Source organism: Nerophis ophidion, linkage group LG05 (assembly GCF_033978795.1).
Source record: "Nerophis ophidion isolate RoL-2023_Sa linkage group LG05, RoL_Noph_v1.0, whole genome shotgun sequence".
Taxonomy (NCBI): domain Eukaryota; kingdom Metazoa; phylum Chordata; class Actinopteri; order Syngnathiformes; family Syngnathidae; genus Nerophis; species Nerophis ophidion.
In genome coordinates this window covers 25,834,119-25,855,690 of record NC_084615.1, presented here as the reverse complement: position 1 = coordinate 25,855,690, position 21,572 = coordinate 25,834,119, and the positions used below count along the sequence as shown (strand labels likewise).

General features: G+C 42.1%; 1 protein-coding gene across 2 annotated transcripts in view; it reads left to right on the top strand.

Annotated features, from left to right (window-relative positions):
• The window catches only part of cfap206 (cilia and flagella associated protein 206), a 40,198-nt gene extending 18,902 nt beyond the window's left edge, over nucleotides 1-21,296 (top strand). For both annotated transcript variants that reach the window (XM_061900410.1, XM_061900411.1), the window contains 6 exons: nucleotides 1,461-1,580; nucleotides 5,854-6,052; nucleotides 6,142-6,282; nucleotides 14,397-14,572; nucleotides 14,725-14,862; nucleotides 20,929-21,296. In XM_061900410.1, the coding sequence (XP_061756394.1) occupies nucleotides 1,461-1,580; nucleotides 5,854-6,052; nucleotides 6,142-6,282; nucleotides 14,397-14,572; nucleotides 14,725-14,862; nucleotides 20,929-21,153 (999 nt within the window). In that variant the 3' untranslated portion in view covers nucleotides 21,154-21,296. The remainder of the gene's footprint in view (nucleotides 1-1,460; nucleotides 1,581-5,853; nucleotides 6,053-6,141; nucleotides 6,283-14,396; nucleotides 14,573-14,724; nucleotides 14,863-20,928) is intronic.
• The last annotated feature ends 276 nt before the right edge of the window (nucleotides 21,297-21,572 follow it).

Genomic DNA, 21,572 nt, shown 5'->3' with positions numbered 1-21,572 from the left:
TCGTCTTCTGGGGTGGCAGACTAGAGACAGGAACAGACTCAATAAATCACCCAAGGGAGCCTACTTCGTTCTAGGCTGCCCCTAGCTCACAGCCAACATCCAGTCAATGTCCGTTCTGCGCGGATGGTGGAGAATCCGTCCAGGGAGACCAAAGTGTCCGATGCATGCTTGTTCAACCAAAGCTCTGTGAAGCTTATCCATCCCGATGCGCTACGCTAGCTCTGCAGCCCCGTCTCTTCCTCAGATTGTTGAGCGGCCATGCCAGCAACTTGAGGGCTCCAGGTTCGATTCCAGCTTCCGCCATACTAGTCACTGCCGTTGTGTCGTTGGGCAAGACACTTTACCCACCTTGCTGTCAGTGCCACCCACACTGGTTGCAATGTAAATTAAAGATGTAGATAATGGGGTTTCACAATGTAAAGCGCTGAGTCTCTAGAGAAAAAGCGCTATATACAATAAATGTAGTTCACTTCACTGCACTTCCCCCGCATCGTCTCCGGTCTCTCCACACGGACTCAGGTGAGGCCAAGAGCCAGCAGCTAGTCTCCAGTACAGACATGGCCATGACTACCCAAGGCAGATCCAAAATTTTACAAAAAAATCACCACAGACACCATTCTTAAAGAGGCCTGGTCCAAAAAGGGGGTAACACAAGAGTGCAAAGCTCCTGCAAGAAGGGGCCATCTAGAATATGTGCCAACATTCTAACTTCTTTCTGTTTTGAAATTCCTTTACTTCTAATACTGAAGTTAGTTTTATATCAGGTACTTTGAGACTTCTCAAGGTGACTTCAATTCTGTCTACTGATATTTTTACTTTTTATTCAAGTATTGCTTTCAAGTACTTTCCACAAAACTGGGCCAAAACAAAGGGTGGTCTCTAAAATATACCACATAATCATACATACCATTTTCAAGGTCATACTTTATTGATAGCATGTCCTCAAAGCCATCCGTTGAAAATAATGTACTCCAATACTTTATAAATTGTGGTATGGGGCTAAACTCCTCACTCATGGTGCTGCTGTAGGCCTACTATAAAAACGCTGTTTGGCCCACAGCCCATTTGCACATTCTAAATTTGGGTCTTAGAAGCACAACGTTTGGGAACCCCTGCATTAAGTTAGTCTTCAAAGTCAAAAAATAAAAATGTGTTTCAATGTAATTGCTCATCTACACACAAGAGAGAGCAGATGAAAACTTGTAAACATGTAGAGACAGAAATAAAATGCGGATGTATAAAACGGTGAATTAAATTAGTTCAATATATTTCTTAACATATAAATGTATACATCTTGTTTCCTTAAATTACTTATGTTGTGATCGGGCACTGTATAATTAATTACAATTAAATGAATTTCACTTTTTTCTTTCTAAAATAATGCTTGGGGAAACACTGTCAATTTTTCACTGATGTCTAAGCAACAAATAATCATGTCACCTATTTTCTTTCACCACTAGGCTGATGCAGGCTTAAGTGAAAACAGAATTGAAATACTGCAGAAGGATATATGCTCACAGATAAACCTTCTCAAAAACTCTGTGCAGCCGAAGACTGCTGTACCCACAACCAAGGTTTTTGTAAGTATATTTTTGTTTGCTATTTTGTGATTAAAATAGTGCAACCATTTTAAAATGTTATTTGTGTAATACATTTTATAACAAATGTTTGATTTGCTGAATGTATTTATTTTTAGTTGCAATCACGTGACCTGGAGGCACTTCTGGGTTTCAGGTGGAGGGCGAGAGTCCGATTAGGCTACTGTTTATGTACATGCATAAGTGCAGATTTGGGTGTATTTCTAAAGGTTTATAGTCAAACAAACAAGCTATCATGAAAAGATATTGAAATGGGATGTAGTGGACTTATAATAACACTCTTAGAATTTTTTTTCTTCTAAGATTTAAACCAATCAACATCACCAAAGTCAACTGTTCACATTACTGTTCGACTGCACTTTCTTCTTCATTCACAAAGATTTAAAGTACAAAAGATTAGAGACACATATGGGGAGGTCCACAAATTAAGCATTAATTTGTGGACCAAATAAGTCCAATGTTGGACTTATTTATGTATCGGCAGTGTTGAGTAGCAAGCTATATGTAGCTCAGCTTCGGAGCTTAACTCAATTTTCCAGTAGCTTGGCAGTAACTTTGCTACTTTTTATCATTTAGCTTTTCCTGTAGCTTAGCTACTTTTAGACCCATGTAGCAAGGTAGCTTACATCAAAGCTACACGATACAAAGAGAGAAAATGGACTGCAAATCCAGGCCATGAAAAATACGGAGAAAATCAAATGACCTGGATGAATGAGAACATCTACACATATGGAGAAAATCCACAATGTTGTCCGAAACATTACAAACTGGCCAATCAGAGGCAAGATAAGGTGGACCATCGAAACTAGTAAACAAAATCATAACAGTCAAGAACTCATGTCACACGTGGACAAGGGAGTCAGAGACGGAGCATCCCTCTTCAGTCTGACGCCTAAAAAAAAATAAGAAACATACTTGAAAGTGGCAGAGGAATTCTCTACTGCAGATTAGATTTTTCCTTTAGTGTTGAAGATGACGTGCAGGAGACCCACAATAATGCGTGTCTTAAGCCATATTTAGACATATAGTAGAGGTCTAAAGTTTGGACACACCTTATTTAATGTATTGTCTTTATTTTCATGACTATTTACACTGTAAATTATCACTAAAGGCATCAAAACTATGAATGAACACATGTGGAGTTATGTACTTAACAAAAAAAGGTGACAACTGAAAACATGTTTTATATTGTAGTTTCCTCAAAATTGCCACCCTTTGCTGTGATTACTGCTTGGCACACCCTTTGCATTCTCTCGATGAGCTTTCCAACAGTTCAAGACTGTTGGAAAACCATTTCAGGTGACTATCTCTTGAAGCTCATCGATAGAATGCCAAGTGTGCAAAGCAGTAATCAGAGCAAAGGGTGGCTATTTTGAAGAAAGTAGAATATAAAACTGAATTTTTTTCAGTTATTTCACCTTTTTTGTTAAGTACATAACTCCACATAGTTTTGATGCCTTCAGTGACAATCTACAAAGTAAATAGTCATGAAAATAAAGAAAACACATTGAATGATAAGGTATGTCCAAACTTTTGGACTGTACTTTATGTATGTGTTTAAAGAAAACAATGTAAACTCTGTAAACCCAAATCATACTGCATTCTTCCTCTTAGACGTCCAACACAAATTTAGAAACACATTAAGGTGAGTTGAGTTCATGAAAAGTTTTACTGCACATAACCATTATCAACTGTTCCCAAACAACACACACTGGGTTTTTTTTTGTCAAGATATAAATAGATGCTGTTTTTTTTTTGTTTTTTTTACTTTAGGTAGAGACAATGAATAATATTTTATGGGTGGGACAAAGAAAAGACTAACTAAATAAATACATAAAGTGAGGTGCGGGGACCCCTAGAGGTAGTTGTATGGTGTCCCCATCTAAATGACTGATAGTTAATATCAATCAATCAATCAATGTTTACTTATATAGCCCTAAATCACTAGTGTCTCAAAGGGCTGCACAACTCTAATATCCATCCATTTTCTACCGCTTATTCCCTTTTTGGGGTCACGGGGGGCGCTGGCGCCTATCTCCGCTACAATCGGGCGGAAGACGGGGTACACCCTGGACAAGTCGCCACCTCATCGCAGGGCCATTTTACTCTAATATTGATATTATATATGTGGCCCATAGATATAAAAACCGTAAAATGTAGCTTTGATGTAGCAAGCTACTTTTGTACTACGTAGTTTCGCTTGGTACTATTCTCTGGGGATAGCTTCCCCTGTAGCTCAGCTACATTTAATTGAGAGTATTTTGTAGCTTGGCTTACTACATTTTGGTGGAGCAGTACCGTTTTTAATTCATTAGCACAGCGGTAGTTTATTAGTACGTGTAATACCTATTGTACTATAGTACTAGGACTTAACATAATGTCAGTTTATGCCCACAAACAAATATTTTTGTATTAACATAACAGAACACAAACAAACAAACAAATGTGATCTCTTGTACTTAGTTTACTCTTAGTTCTGCTCTCAAACGCTAACTATATAGTAAAAAATAAACCTGACTGCATCACATTGTGTTTCTCAATCAAATTAAATGTTCAAACAAACTTTTTCCCAAGTGATCGCTGCAGACACGAGTCTGACTGTACTCCACATGATGAAAGCACCAGATTTCCCCTCGAAGCACTTTCATAATTTCTCTTACTTTATTCCCTCTAGGAACCACTTATTTTGGGACTCTGTAAAAGCACTTTCCTATCTCTCGATGTGAAAGCTTGGAACAGCACGTCAAAGTGGCATTTTTAGCTGAAACTCTATACTGACTAACGGGTCTTCCACATGATTCATCGTTCAGCTCAAGCTTGTTTGACCACCATGTGCATTACGCTGCATCGAGGCAAACACCCCTTCTGATGTCATATACAGCCCAAGAATTAAGAATTAGTGTTACCACTTTTTCATGTCCAACGCGGATACTGCAACCTTGTATGTCTGCTCAATCTAATGCAAAACCTTCCTTCCTTCTTTTTTGTTATATTTATGGTATAAATTGCATTATGCACATGGACTTTGCTTGATATACGCATGAAAAATATTTTATTCAAACTGAAGCAAGAAAGAAGGAAGAAAGGAAATTGCCCACAGCATGACATAAGTTATTTCTGCTGCATATTAATTCAACCTTTCAAACTTTAAACGCTCATACTGCAGATGTCAATAGTATTTTTGATTATTTACAGGACTCAGCACCAACCTTGAAAATAATATTAAATAAAGTGAAACTTTATGCAAAAGTTAAAATCTTAAAACAAATTAGAAATTACTGACAATCCCAGTGTACAATGATATACTAAAACAACTTGCATTTACTAACTTCCCCAATTATTAGATACGAATAATAGCATATATACTTGAAAATACATAATGGAACACAATTGGAACAATGCTGTTGTAATCCGGAAATAATTCACAGTATTCACTTGTCCTTCTCAGGGTCGCGGCGGGGCTGGAGCCTATCGCAGCTGCCTTACACCCCTATTCCAAAATGGGATGAATTCATTTTTGTCCTCAAAATTATATACATTTTCCCATAATGACAATGTAAAAAGTTTTTTTGTTTTTTTTTGCAAATGTATTTAAAATAAAAACAAAACAAAAATCACATGTACATAAGTATTCACAGCATTGGCTTATTACTTTTGTTCAAGCACTTAAAGCCTCAAGTCTTTTTGAATACAATAATCATGCAATAATGATGCTTTAGGAGCTTGGAACACCTATCTTTGTGCAGTTTCGCACATTCTTGGCCCATTCCGCTTTGCAGCACCTTACAAGCTCCATCAAATGGGAAGTGTTGGTTTTCATCCAGGATGTCTCTGTACATTGCTGCATTTCCTCCAAATGTTTGATACCATTTTTTGGCATTAAAATGTCTAATGCTACTGCTGAGATTACAATGGCGCTAAACTAAATGACTCATGCTTTAGCAACTGTGGTAGCTTGCTACTGTGCTACAATGCGTCGTATCTCTGTTTACGGCCTGAATTGAGCATTTACGTGATAGTGTGGGATTGTGGATACAATTGGAGGGATTTTTTTTTCAGAGAAATTGCCCATTGTCAGTTTAACTTGGATCCTGAGTTTGGGATATGACCATCCCTAGTGTTTATAAGATAATTTTCAAGGCAATAGCCCCAAGTTCACAAACCATCCTGGTTCATTTTTTTTGCTTTGAGCAATGACTCAACAATGCCATGTTCCCCTGATTATTGATTTTCCTTTCTTCATGCACTGTTTCAGCCATTGTTCAAGGCCCTATCAAAGTTGTGGTCAGAACTTCAGGACGAGGCAGAGCTGCTGAACATCTTCAGCAACATTCTACTAAGACTGCAGTCCTTCCTTACCTCTGAGGCCAAGATTTTTTCTAAAAATTCTTTAGACAGCTTGTTGGAAGGATTAGAAGTAAAAACAGACGGTCAAAGAATAAACGAGTCATCATGTACGTTTAGAATTGATCAATGACAAATATGCTAACGAGTACAGCGAGAACTTAAAACTATGAGCAATCAGAACTGTTATTTCATGCAGGTGAGCGCATCGATCAAGAACAGATGAAGCAAAATCAGTGGTTCCTATTTGAAAGTACTGACAGCCTCACTGGACTATCATTACAGTATAATGGATACTGTGGCTACACACTTGCGCAGAAAAATGGAATTCTTCTTCCAGGTAATAGTGTCTTTTATGGGTAAGTAATGTTTGTGTATTGTATGTATTCTTCCTTTTCATTTGCTTGACAGGAACCCTAGAGCAGGGGTCACCAACCTTTTTGAAACCAAGAGCTACTTCTTGGGTACTGATTGATGCGAAGGGCTACCAGTTTTACACTTTACATTTTAAGTATTTATATATATATATATATATATATATATATATATATATATATATATAGTCATTTGTAAGTTACATGTAAGTGTGATTTGAACAAGAATAGCTAAATAAATAAATCTCTCTATATATATATATATATATATATATATATATATATATATATAAATATAAAAAATGGGTATTTCTGTCTGTCATTCCGTCATACATTTTTTTTCCTTTTACGGAAGGTTTTTTGTAGAGAATAAATGATGAAAAAAACACTTAATTGAACGGTTTAAAAGAGGAGAAAACACGAAAAAAATTTAAATTAAATGAACCAAAATGAACCATTAAATGAACCAAAATATGACATATATATCTTTGTGTAAAATATTGGACACAGTGTGCTGTCAAGCTTATGGGATGCGATGCAAGTGTAAGCCACTGTGATGCCACTGGGACACTATTGTTCATTTTTTTTATTTTTTGTGTAAATGTTTTTAATGATAATATCAATGAGGGATTTTTAATCACTGCTATTTTGAAACTGTTACTAATATTGATAATATTCATTTTTGTTCCACTACTTTTAGATTGTACTGTGTCATGTTTGTATGTCCTCAATTGCTCTGTTTATTAATTGCTGTTCTGAATGTTGCTGGGTTTGGTTTTGGAATTGGATTGCATTGTTATGGTATTGTTTTGTTGGAATAATTAATAAATTCATTAAAAAAAAAAAAAAACGGCCAGCGGGCTACCAATCTGGTCCTTGCGGGCTACCTGGCGTGTTGGTGACCCCTGCTTTAGAGGTTCTGGCAAAGGCTGCTGTACCCTAAAGGCATTCCAGGGGTCCAAATATGTTTTCCCTCATCAGTGTCTCGGCAGGTCAAGCTGTTGATTGGTGGTTGTAGTGTATTGTTATATTCTGAAGGACATGTTCTACCGTCAGGGTAGTACCGCAGGGGCACATTGCAGAGTCTGGTGTCTTAACCTTCAGTGTCCAGTCCTTAGTCTAGTCTAAAGATGGTTACTTGGTCTGGTCTGAAGAGGTGGTTGAGAGTATTCTGGTTGTTGTAGTTTGGATGTTCCTGTAACCATTGTTTCATCTGTTTGTTCTTAATGATGGTCTTTGCTTCTTCATGGGTAATGTTTTAATCCCTTTGAGGCTGTTTTCCTCCCTATTTTGCTAGCTAGCTTCTTCATTGCCCTGTAAATTACAGTGAGCTGGTATTCACTGAATGAAGGTGCTATCAGTGGCTGATTGCAGGCTGGCCTTCACAAAAGGATTCAGTTCTTTATTTTAAAGATATTGCACAACCTGTATTATGAACAAAACATCAGAGAACATGACAACTTTGGAGTGTGTTTCTTCTTTTTTCTTCTATATGTTGTATTCACCTGAAGTCATGTCCGGCTCATTAACTATGCGAGGCTCGAAGTGGTGGGCCAGTGTTGTCATTGTGTTCTGGTGGCATTTTGCCATTCTCGAAGAAAAATGCCCTATGCTTGCGGTGTTTTATTTAGGCTGTTGGAACCGTTCAAATCACAGAGGATAAGTTTCATCAGAGTTTCTTGAGAGGGCATCAATAAGGGCGAAAGAATGCAATATTTTACAAAAGACGACAAGTGTTTGCACGAGTTTGCAATGTTCACTTTGTTAAAGGTTTGTTTGATATAGTTTTAACAATTACTATTTCCTATTTGTGTATTTGTTATCCCTTGGCGAGAATGAGGACTCAGATGCAGATTGGGGACAATTGACACAGGCTTTATTTCAGCAGTTTCTTAGCACTCTTTAGACAGAGTGATTTAAACAAAATGGCTACAAACTCTACTCTTGATACACTAGAGTAACAAAAGAAACGTAGCACAGGGAAAAAAAACAGGAAATCACTCCATAGGGAGGAAAAAGGCAATAGCAAAATTCTAGATTGATCTAATAACGAAAAAACAATCTATGACAAGCTACACAAAAGGAAAATTGCTCATGCAGAGGAGGAGACAAGAAGCTGTAAACAGAAAGTACCCTATAAAAAACTAAGAAAACTACAAACTAAAGCGCTCCAAGAGGAGGAAAAAAGGAAGGCAAAGCACTATGAAATTAGCTAAAAAAAACTGACCAAAAATGTTTAGCATATCAAAATCATTCTTCAAAAAGTACAAAGAAATCAAGGAATAAGGCAAGGCAATACAGTACTTAACAACTTGGGACAAGACTGTAGAAGCCACCTGGAGGTACACAACGAGACAAGGAAAGACGAAGACTATTTATACATGAGGGAGGGTGACACAGGTGGGCACAATCAGGCAATCAGGAAAGACATCAGACCAGTGACACAGGAGGAAGAGCAAGTGGCCTGAAACGAGAGGAGGATTACATTTTCAACATAAAACAGGAAGTTTGCCAGACAACCCCAAAACAGGGCTTCCCTCACCGCTGTGTGACAGTATTACAGGGGTGCCCACACTTTTACTGCAGGCGAGCTACTTTTCAATACACCAAGTCGAGGGGATCCACTTCATTTATATATATAATTGATATTAGTTTATTTATTAAAGATACATTTTTGTTAACAAGTTAGAGTTTAATGATAATACAAGTATGTTTAACACATATAGATTCCTTTCTTTCATGAAGACAAGAATATAAGTTGGTGACTTGCATTGATTGGAATCAGACAGTAGTGCTGATAACGTACGCATTATCTGTCCAATACCACATGAAAGTGGTTGGTTTTGGGCATCCTATTTGTCCAGCTTCCATACTCGTTTTTATACACTTTACAAGAAATACATTGGCGGCAAATTCCGTAGCTTGCAAGCTTGTGCACACCAGCTTTCTGAGACTCTTTATTTTTTTAGCGCAGGCAGGATGAAGCAGTGCTTTTATTGTGATAGGAAGGATAACAAATGGGAACTGTGCAGTCGATCTTTAGAGTTTTGACGGCAGGTATGGCGTGAGAGTCTGTTGAAATAAAAAGTGTTTCTCGCCTTACTGTCGGTAATTATTTCTTAATACTGATCTTGTAGCAGCCAGCGTCATCTCACAAGACCCTCGGGTCCCATGAATGTCAATCAAGTGACGAAAGTGATGTGTTGGTGAAGATTGATGATCGCTAATTTTTAGGTCTATTTTTTTCATGCCTGGCGGGCGATCAACCGGTAGCTTGCGATTGACGTAATGGTCACCTCTGATGTATTATCTTAATATTATTTGTATTTAATTGTTTTTTTGAGTTTCATTAAAAAATGTTGCTACGAGTGTTTCATAAAGAACCAACTCGGCGAGTCTGAATTAAAAAAAAAGTAAATGTAAGAAAAACCTAAAAGAGTTTAGATTTTACCAAAGGCAGCCATCATGAATGAAGCTTTCATCACATACACAACATTGAGATCTCTAGTTATATTTTGGTGAAGACGGTGAAAAACATGCATACTCGTAAAGAGCGTGTGCAACTACAACAAGGCAACAAACATTGCTGTAGACGTGAGGTTAAATCATGAAATGCAATATTACCCCAGCAAAAACAAACCATGATTTATCCGGGAGAGTTTATATAATTCCATTGACCCAGCCACACACAAATAAGTTGTAAGCCTCTGTGCTTTGCCAAGTTTTCATTGGTTTTGTTGTGCAGAATGACGTCTGGCGATAGTTCGAAATGTCTGGGACTGCAACCGACACTGGACACATCTTTTTGAAATAAATTATAGAGATGGATTCCAATGCATAGTTGGATTTTTTTGCTGGTATCTATCTGCCTTTGGTTATTTGGTCAGATAGTTCGCTCTCTGTTTGCTGCACAGTAGTCATTGGTTTGGTGACCCACAGGCTATCACTTTGTTTACATCCGTTCAAAAGTCACGTGACAGAATACGAACTGTACTGTTTTGGCTGTTGTCAGTACTGGGGGATTAGGGGTGGCTCTGGGAGAGGTAGCACCTTTGATGTACAGTACAGGCCTAAAGTTTGGACACACATTCTCCTCATTCAATGTGTTTTCTTTATTTTCATGACTATTTACATTGTAGATTGTCACTGAAGGCATGAAAACTATGAATGAACACTAATGGAGTTACCGTATGTACTTAACAAAAAAGGTGAAATAACTGAAAACATGGTTTAAATTCTAGTTTCTTCAAAATAGCAACCCTTTGCTCCGATAACTGCTTTGCACACTCTTGGCATTCTCTTTATGAGCTTTAGGAGGAAGTCGCCTGATAATGGTTTTCACATCACAGGTGTGCCTTATCAGGGTTGATTAGTAGAATTTCTTGCTTTATCAATGGGTTTAGGACCATCAGTTGTGTTGTGTCCATTCTTTTGGCCTGTACTGTATATCGACAGCTGTACTCCTTGTTGAGAAGGCGAGCACATTGGTCCTCTCTTATTCTCCTAAATAGCCCAGTAAGGCAACAGAGTATTTAATTGCTTGTATTCATATTGTATATAATCATCACTTCCTGTCTGGATGTTCGCTGCCTGAGCTCCCTATTTGCTATGGCTGTTTTGGATTATTTGAAACTTTCCTGAACACAGATCTTGATCGCATAAACAAGATAGATGGCTTGCTAACATCTTCGGTTTAAACTTTGTCTGGAGTGAGGTACAGATTTTTTGAGTTACGTTAGCCGCTAACGCGCCAATCTACCTGTTGCAAACAAGTGAACTTTAAAGCAATAGCTGAGCAACAGAATGCCTTGCAAGGATAATATCCAACAAATGTATGGCCAGGAAGAAATGTCAGTGAAGACAAATCAGTAACGTGAAAAAAGATTTTGATAAGATAAAATAAATATCACAAGGCACCTTTTGAGAGCTAATTATAATATATATATATATATATATATATATATATATATATATATATATATATATATATATATATCACAATTACTAATTATATTAAATACAAGTTGGTACTTTGTGTAATTCGTAAATAAACACAGAATACACTGATTTGCAAATCCTTTTCAACTTAGATTCAATTGAATAGACTGCAAATACAAGATATTTAATGTTAGAACTGAAAAACTTACTTTTTTTTGCAAATAATCATTAACTTAGAATTTAATGGCAGCAACACATTGCAAAAAAGTTGGCGCTGGGGCATTTTTACTACTGTGTTACATGGTCTTTCCTTTTAACAACACTCAGTAAACGTTTGGGAACTGAGGAGACCAATTTTTGAAGCTTTTCAGGTTGAATTATTTCCCATTCTTGCTTGATTGTAAGTACAGCTTAAGTTGTTCAACTGTCCGGGGTCTCCGTTGTGGTACTTCATATTGCGCAACACATTTTCACAGGTCATGTCGACAGACAGGCCAGTCTGGTTCCCGCATTCTTTTACTATGAAGCCACGTTGTTGTAACATGTGGCTTGGCATTGTCTTGCTGAAATAAGCTGCTTGGATGGAAACATAAATTGCTCCAAAACCTGTATGTACTTTTCAGCATTATTGGGGCCATATGTAAGTTACCCATGCCTTGGGAATTAATACACCCCCCTACCGTCACATATGCTGGCTTTTGAACTTTGCGCCTAGAACAATCCGGATGGTTCTTTTCCTCTTAGGTCCGAAGGACTTGACGTCCACACTTTCCAAAAACAATTTGAAATGTGGACTCGTCAGACCACAGAACACTTTAACACTTTGCATCAGTCCAGCGTTTCCGGGTGTTGTTGATAAATGGCTTTCGCTTTACATAGTAGTTTTAACTTGCACTTACAGATGTAGCGACCAACTGTAGTTACTGACAGTGGTTTTCTGAAGTGTTCCTGAGCCCATGTGGTGATATCCTTTACACACTGATGTCGCTTTTTAATGCAGTACCCCCTGACGGATCGAAGGTCATGGGCATTTCTACAGATTCTCCGAACCTTTTCAGGATCTTACGAACTGTAGATGGTAAAATCCCTAAATTCCTTGCAATAGCTCGTTGAGAAATGTTGCTCTTAAACTGTTTGACAATTTGCTCACGCATTTGTTCACTAAGTGGTAACCAATACCCCATCCTTGTTTGGGAATGACTGAGCATTTCATGGAAGCTGCTTTTATACCCAATCATGGCACATACCTGTTCACCTGTGGGATGTTCCAAATAAGTGTTTGATGAGCATTCCTCAACTTTCTCAGTCTTTTTTTCCACTTGTGCCAACATTTTTGAAACATGTTGCAGGCATCAAATTCCAAATTAGCTAATATTTTCAAAAAATAAGAGTTTTCCAGTTTGAACAAAGAGTATCTTGTTGTTGCAGTCTATTCAATTGAATATAGGTTGAAAAGGATTTGCACATTATTGTATTCTGTTTTTATTTACGATTTGCACAATGTGCCAACTTCACTGGTTTTGGGTTTTGTACTTCTGCAAAACAATACCTTTTGAAGTTATCTTACTGCTACACTTTTTCCTGTTCGAGACCATTGTGTTTTCTTTTGAGGTGCTCGTGTAGCAATGTCATGCTCCCATATCACACTAAAACATTTCCAAATGTGCATTGTCATAAAGTCTTTGAACTCTCCGCTACTGTTTCCACTATCTTCCTTTAAGGCGCTGTTTGCAACATAACGCACAGACACATACATTTTTCGAAACCAAAAATTATAACAATGTCACTTGCTAGTTTGGTTACAATTAGTATTTTAACCGAACACATACTTTTTAAAAGTTTCTACAGTATATTTTTCACAATTACTAATTATATTATATACAAGCTGCACGTCAGCCCAAAATGTTTTGTTTGGAGGTCAGGCTTGTCAGGGTCACTCACCGCTGTCTTTACACATGTCCATGCAGGAAGCATGTGCGCACAAACATAAGATGTCCCAGAGAAGCAATTAACAATTGCAGTCCTGTTGTTGTTATGATAGAATATACATTCAACGATAGCTAATATTAGTTATCCAGACCGCTATCATTAGCTATCAACACATAAAGCTAATGCACAATGGAAAGTTACCGCCCTTTAGGCATCTTATTAAAGTTTGCAAACAGCCCCTTAAATGTCCATCAATCCATCCATTTTCTACCGCTTATTTCCTTTGGGATCGTGGGGGGCACTGGTGCCTATCTCAGCTACAATTGGGCGGAAGGCGGGGGGCACCCTGGACAAGTCGCTAACTCATCGCAGGCCCAACACAGATAGACAGACAACATTCACACTCACACACTAGGGCCAATTTAGTGTTGCCAATCAACCTATCCCCAGGTGCATGTTTTTGGAAGTGGGAGTAAGCCGGAGTACCCGCAGGGAACCCACGCAGCCACGGGGAGAACATGCAAACTCCACACAGAAAGATCCCGAGCACGGGATTGAACCCAAGACTACTCAGGACCTTTGTAATGTGAGGCAGACGCACTAACCCCTCTTCCACTGTGCTGCCCTTTAAATGTTTTATAAATAAATTATAATTGGAGTTGAATACATAAATGTGTTAATAAATAAATCATTGTCATTCATTTATTTAATGTAAAATTACATTTAATCATTTAGGTTATTATTTATTGAATTATTCTATGATTTAATTAGTTAATTTATTAATTTGATTATGTATCAAGGGGCGGCATAGTGGAGTGGGTAAAGCGGCCGTGCCAGAAACCTGAGGGTTGCAGGTTCGCTCCCCGCCTCTTGACCTCCAAATCGCTCCTGTTGTGTGCTTGGGCAGCGATACCTCACCCTGGTCCCCAGTGCCGCTCACACTGGTGAATGAATGATAGGTGGTGGTCGGAGGGGACCGTAGGTGCAAACTGGCAGCCACTAGGGCTACGCCAGGGCATCTGTGGCTATGAAAGTAGCTTACCACCACCAGGTGTGAATAAATGGTGGGTTCTAACTTTTCTGTGAAGCGCGTTGAGTGTCTAGGCAAGTGCTAAATAAATCTAAACCATAATTTTTTATCAATTGTATTAAATATATCACGATACCATTAAATATTTAATGCTTTAATAATTATATTATATTTCCAATGTAGGAAATCCATACATCGGAATTCTCAAACACAAGGATAAGATGTATGTCTTCAGTTCCAAAGAAGCTGCTTTGAAATTTGTCCGCAGTCCAGATCACTTCATTGCACTGGTGACAGAGAGAGCCAAGGCTTCCCCTGAGCTGATTAAACTACTCCAACTCCATCAAAATCCATCTTATGTAAGATCTTGCTTTTGTAAATGCATTCAGGAAAATATTTATCTGAAGAGCCTTGTCAGTTAGCATGCTGTTCTTCATGAGAATATACTGTCACATATACAAAGACATAGTTGGATGATTGTAGTTATTCCACTGTTTGTGCTGTTTTATAGAAGAAGCAAGGAGAGGCAGTACTTACCAACCTTAAGTGTGAGGACTTCACACAGACTGATGTCCACCCGATGGAAACAAACATTGTCAAGTCATATGAATGGAATGAGTGGGAACTGCGAAGGAAAGCTATCAAACTGGTCAGTCATTAATTGTTTTGTACATTGTATCATGTAATGGTATATGCATCTGCATCATGGCAGAGTAATAACTATGCCAGACCTGGGCAAATTAGGTCCGTTACGTTTTTCAATCTGGCCCGCCGGACATTCCCAAATAATTTTTTTTAGATCTTTAAGATCGAAACTGTAGCTCCAATTATGATATGTGCAGTGATGTTTTCAAATTACAATAAGTTTTGAATTATACAAAGTATTTCAATTGTTGGAATCTGCGCTTTTGCATGAGTACTGCTTTTCCCACTCTTGGCATTCTCTCTGTAAGCTTCAAGCACACCTGTGAAGTGAAAACCATTTCAGGTGACTACCTCTTGAAGCTCATCAAGAGAATGCCAAGACTGTGCAAAAAGTAGTCAGAGCAAAGTGTGGCTATTTTGAAGAAACTAGAATATAAAACATGTTTTCAGTTATTTCACCTTTTTTTTGTTAAGTGCATAACTCTACATGTGTTCATTTTATAGTTTTGATCCCTTCAGTGACAATCGACCATGTAAATAGACATGGAAATAAAGAATGCATTGAATGAGAAGGTGTGTCCAAACTTTTGGCCTGTACTGTATATCAGATTGTAGAAGACAGTTTTTTTAACATTCACGTTCATATTTACTTAAATGTTAATTTCCAAGGCATCAGTAACCATGGCCATTCATGTGATATTGCATTTTTGTTGTGTTTCGCTTAAATGTAAAATATGTCGATCAAGAGGAAGTGTGACGTTCATTTGTTGTCAATGTCCAGTGTTTTATCGTTCATAGTTAATATTATTGTAAGCTTTTTCCTACTCACAGTGCCACAGATCCACGCCAGAAGCCAGTTGCTCAGAGTTGACAGGGTTTTTTAATGTAGTTCTTTTCGACCAAGTGCATTTTCGTGTAGACTTTTCAGTCTCTCCAATTCTCAATCCTCCTCCTCTGCCGGGTGCTCATTCTTAAAGACAACAGTTGATTAGATTCACGCGTACCACCTGCGAAATCTAATCACCTGCCAGCTGCGTCTCGCCGTCCCGCCCCCGTCTGAGGGTGCACTGTCTCCAGTAGCCCAGACGGGGTCACTGACATTTACATCTGCAGTGGGCTGATCACAACCTCCCTCCACATACCTCCACCGCCAGACTTAGGCCGGGACATCGTCCGGCCGCACCTACTCCCCCCCCGCCTGAGCGCAGGAGAGGAAGTCCGCCACAGCCATCTGCGTTCCCGGCCTATGGATCACTCTGAAATTGTAGGGTTGTAAAGCGAGATACCACCGGGTGATCCGCGCGTTGGCATCTTTCATGCGGTGGAGCCACTGAAGGGGCTTGTGGTCCGAGCAGAGGCTGAATGGGCGTCCCAGCAGATAGTACCGGAGGGCACCGACCGCCCACCGGATGGCGAGGCACTCCCTCTCCACCGTGCTATATCTGGCCTCTCTTTCTGATAGTTTCCTGCTGATATACAGGACCGGATGGTCGGTGCCCCCCCCCAGTCCTCTGCCCGACGCATCCGCCTGCAACCAAAACGGGATGGAAAAATAAGGCATGTGCAGTACCGGCTCCTCGCAAATTGCTTTCCTTACCTTCTCGAATGCCTGCTGGCACTGCTCTGTCCACTGGACCAGATCTGGGGCACCTTTCCGGGTGAGGTCAGTTAGTGGGCTGGTCAGGTCCGCAAACCGGGGGACAAACCTCCGGTAGTAGCCCACCAGCCCCAAGAACTGCCTCACCTCCTTTTTCGTCTTCGGGGTCGGGCAGGCCGCAACTGCTGCAGTTTTATCTGCCTGTCCCCCAAGTGGTACCCCAGATACTGTACCTCCCTCCGGCCAACCGCGCACTTCGCCGGGTTGGCGGTGAGCCCCGCCCGCCTCAGGGACTCGAGTACCGCCCCCACTCTCTGCATATGCTCCGCCCAGCTGTTCCCCTGGATGATGACATCATCCAGATAGGCGGCGGCATATGCAGCGTGTGGTCGCAGCACCCGGTCCATGAGTCTCTGAAATGTGGCGGGCGCACCGAACAGGCCGAACGGAAGGGTCACAAACTGGTATAAGCCTTCCGGAGTGGAGAATGCCGTTTTTTCCTTGGACTCTGGAGACAAGGGAATCTGCCAGTAGCTCTTAGTCAAATCCAGTGTCGTAAAAAAACGAGCAGTGCCCAACCGGTCCAGGAGCTCGTCGACCCGGGGCATTGGATAGGCGTCAAACTGTGACACCTCATTCACCTTGCGGTAGTCCACACAGAACCGCACAGACCCATCTTTCTTCCCTACCAGAACTATGGGGCTGCACCACACACTGTGTGACTCTTCTATCACTCCCAATTCCAGCATGGCTTTTAATTCTTCCCGAACTACTTTGCGTTTGTGTTCGGGCAGCCTATAGGGCCGGGACCTCACCGTCCTGTCTGGGCTGGTCTCTATGTGATGCTGGGTGAGAGTCGTGCGGCCTGGCAGGGGGGAGAACACGTCAGCAAAATGTTGCTGCAATTTGGCCACGTCTGCTTTCTGTGACAGCGTAAGATGTTTATCATAGCGGAGACGGGGGCTGGGGGGAGGGGGGAACCTCCGGCCCCAGCTCCTCGCTCTCTCCTATCGCCGTCACCATGGAGACGGGCTCCGCTTCCCTCCACCCTTTTAGTTGGTTGAGGTGGTATATTTGTGTTGCCCCGCCCCGGTCAGATCGCCTGACCTCGTAGTTCACGTCACCTACTCGTCGCGTGACCACAAAGGGCCTTGCCACTTGGCGAGTGATTTGGAGCTGGATGTTGGGAGTAATACAAGTACTTTCTCTCCCGGTGAAAATTGTCTAAGTTGCGCTCCCCTGTTATACAGGCGCTGTTGACGTTCTTGGGCTTGGAGCAAATTCTCACGTGACAAGTGCCCTAATGTGTGGAGTTTTGCTCTGAAGTCCATGACGTACTGAATTTCGTTTTTACTGGGGCTTGGACCTTCCTCCCAGCTTTCTTTAACTAGGTCCAGTACCCCACGCGGCTTCCTGCCGAACAACAGTTCAAATGGAGAAAATCCTGTTGAGGCCTGGGGAACCTCCCGCACTGCAAATAACAGGGGATCCAACCATTTATGCCAATTTGGTTTGTCCTCGTGTACGAACTTCCGGATCATGGATTTCAAAGTTCTATTCATTCGCTCCACCAACCCATCTGTCTGTGGGTGGTAAACGCTAGTTCGAATAGATTTGATCCCCAATAAACCGTATAGCTCCTTTAATGTGCGTGACATAAAGGACGTGCCCTGGTCAGTTAGAATCTCTTTCGGGATTCCAACCCGGGAGATAACTTGAAACAGTGCCTGCGCGACACTCTTTGCAGAGATGGAGCGCAGTGGCACTGCTTCGGGATAGTGCCTTGCATAATCCACCAGGACTAGTACTGGGTGCTCGGGTGAAATGGCCCCGACGAGGTCCATGCCAATTTGCTCAAATGGGACCTCTATGAGTGGTGATGGCCGCAAAGGGGCTCTAGGAGTGGCCGCTGGGTTGACTAGTTGACAGTCCGGGCAGGCCGCGCAGCAACGGCGCACGTCTGCCCGAATGCCTGGCCAATAGAACCGGGCCATTATCCGATTAAGTGTTTTGTCATAGCCCATGTGTCCGGCCATCGGGTTAAAATGTGCCGCCTGGAAAATAATTTCCCGACGGCTTTTTGGCACCAACAATTGGGTGATTTCCTCCCCTGTCTGAGTGTCACGGCTCACTCTGTACAATCTGTCCCTAATCAATGCAAAGTGAGGGAAATCCCGCGTTTTCCCGGGCGAACCCGCTGCCCATCAATCGAAATCACTTGGTCCCAGGTCGCGCGCAGAGTGTCATCTCGAGACTGCTCGAGTTGAAAATCATCCATGGGGCGCCATTGGGGAACCGGGAAAACCTCCTGGGAAGTCCCCACCGGCCCCCCTTCCCCCTCCCCCTCGGCAGCGTCAGATAATCTCGCGTCGCCGATGAGAACAGCGCGGGTATCCCCTTTCCCTACCGTCCGTGAACGCACCCCTGCACACTGCTTTATTAATCCCTTAAATCCCGACCAATTTGTTCCCAGGATTAAGGGGTACGCCAGGCGCGAATTTACAGCCACATTAACACTATGTTTTTCTCCTCTGAAAAAAAATTCCACCGGCACAACGGGGTACGCGTGAATATCCCCATGCACACATTTAACCCGCACCCGTGTAACCTTACTCAATACCCTGGGTCGAACCAGGTTTTGGTGAATCATGGACTGCTCGCAGCCCGAATCCACCATCGCCCGGTATATACTCCCTTGTATCCTTACCGGTACATAGTATGTCTCTCCCGGTCCGGGCGAGGATGCTGGAGGGTTGCCCACCCGGATCACCTGCCCCACCTCCATCGCTGGACACTCCCGTTGCAGGTGACCTAGACGTCAGCACCTCCAGCACACCTGCCCCGTCATTCGAGGCGCCGTTTGCGGGGGAAACGCAGTGTCTGCCGCGGCCTGGCCCTGAGGAGGAGAAAGCAGATTCATGTTGTTTTGTGGGCTGGGCCACGGCTGGGCTCCCTGTGCTGGTGGCGGCCGCATTCTGCGCGGCGCCGGTACTGGCCGCTCCGCTCCTCCTGCAGCTTTTTCCCGCTGTACCGCCAGGTGGTCCTCTGCCAAGGCTACCGCCGCTGCTAGCCCTTGTGGCCAGTGGTAGCGGACCCATGCTGACGTCCGCGCCGGTATCGCCTCTAGGAATTGTTCTAGAATCAATTGTTCCATTACCTCTTCTGTTCCTCCGGGTTGCAGCCATCTTGTCGCCGTGTCTTTTAATTGTTGGCCCAGGGCGAAAGGCCGCTCCTCCGGTCTGAGTCTCAAGTTCCGGAACCTTTGTCTGTGGTCCTCCTTGGATCCTCCCGTCCGGTCCAACACCGCCCTCCTCATTTCCCGGTAGCTCACCCGGGACACTGGCGGCAGGCTGAGCGCCGCTCGCTGCGCCTCTCCCGCCAGCAACGGTAACAGCCGCACCGCCCACTCCTCTTCTGGCCATGCGCATGATTTTGCTGTCGCCTCGAACATGTCCAAAAAGTTGTGGGGATCTTCCGTTTCCACCATCCTGTGCATGCCCACTGCCGTCAACGCTGGCCTCGCTGCTGCGTGTGTCCCCACTTCAGCCTTCTCCGTCAGCACCTGCAGAATCTGGCTCTGCTGTGCTACCATCTGCCGGTGGTTCGCGGTAGACATCTCAAGTGCCTCTATGGAGCTTGGTGACAACATCACAGCTTTTTTTTTTTTTTACGTTGGGTGCCAGTTGTAAGCTTTTTCCTACTCACAGTGCCACAGATCCACGCCAGAAGCCAGTTGCTCAGAGTTGACAGGGTTTTTTAATGTAGTTCTTTTCGACCAAGTGCATTTTCGTGTAGACTTTTCAGTCTCTCCAATCCTCACTCCTCCTCCTCCTCCTCTGCCGGCTGCTCATTCTTAAAGACAACAGTTGATTAGATTTACGTGTACCACCTGCAAAATCTAATCACCTGCCAGCTGCGTCTCGCCGTCCCGCCCATGCCACGCCCCCGTCTGGGGGTGCACTGTCTCCAGTAGCCCAGACGGGGTCGCTGACATTTACATCTGCAGTGTGCTGATCACAACCTCCCTCCACAATTATAAATCGCACATTTTTCATTTTCATGTACATTCTGGGTGTCTCATTCAGTTAAAAAGGTCAAATTCCATTCTGTTTTTTTAAGGCAGTCTGTCATAACGTTTTTAGCATTCAGTCTGACATTATTGTGAGGTTTTGTATTAATGTTCCTAAAAATAGATACACCGGCCCCTAGACACATTTCTCTTAATTTGGCCCCCCGATTTAAAATATTTGCCCTGGCTTGAAATAAACCAACATTAGATGTTAGTATTTAAATGTATTATTAACTTTTTACGTAAACATTTACGTAAATCTACAGAATGTTGAAACAAGTGTAACGTAGCAACACAGATGCAACTCAACTACCCTTTTATTAGGGGCTGATGGTTTTAAAACATTTATTACAGTATATGTGAGGCATGTGACAGTTTTTAAAACATTATATACTTAATTCTAGGCTGATCTTCGAACGACAGTCACACACTCAACGCAGACCCATCTGAGCCACATGAGACGGGAAAATGACACTCAGACTTGGCTCCCCAAGGAGGTTGGCTGTCAAACTAAGAGAGATGGTTTTACTGGTGTACCCAAACCTCAGATATTCTTGGCCGGCCTGAGAGGACAAAGGGGCGGCTGCATGGAGAAAGTAGACCTCACCAGATCTATTGATGAGGAATAAAGTTAGCCAAATTTACTGGTGACTAAACATCCATCAATCCATCCATTTTCCACCGCTTGTCCCTCTTGGGGTTGGGGGTGATGACTAATCATTGATTGAACAAACTTGGGAAATTGTATTAAATAAAGAAAAAAATTGTCTGTATCAACAAATAGCGATTCTGAGTATTAAATTGGGCCATCCCACCCTTAAGGATCGAAAAGCTGCTGTCAGGGCAGGAATTTCACGGCGGCCACGACATCCATTACTCTCGTTGCCCCTCTGCTTGGCCGTGTGCCCCTCCAAAAAAATTGCGTGCGCCACGACAGACACATTTTCATGTCATTACGGCATCTTTGACCAATGGTAGGTTTAACTCTGCCTCGAATGAACCGCCGGAGTCCCACAGGCAGCACAGTGCTATAGAACCAAAGCATCAC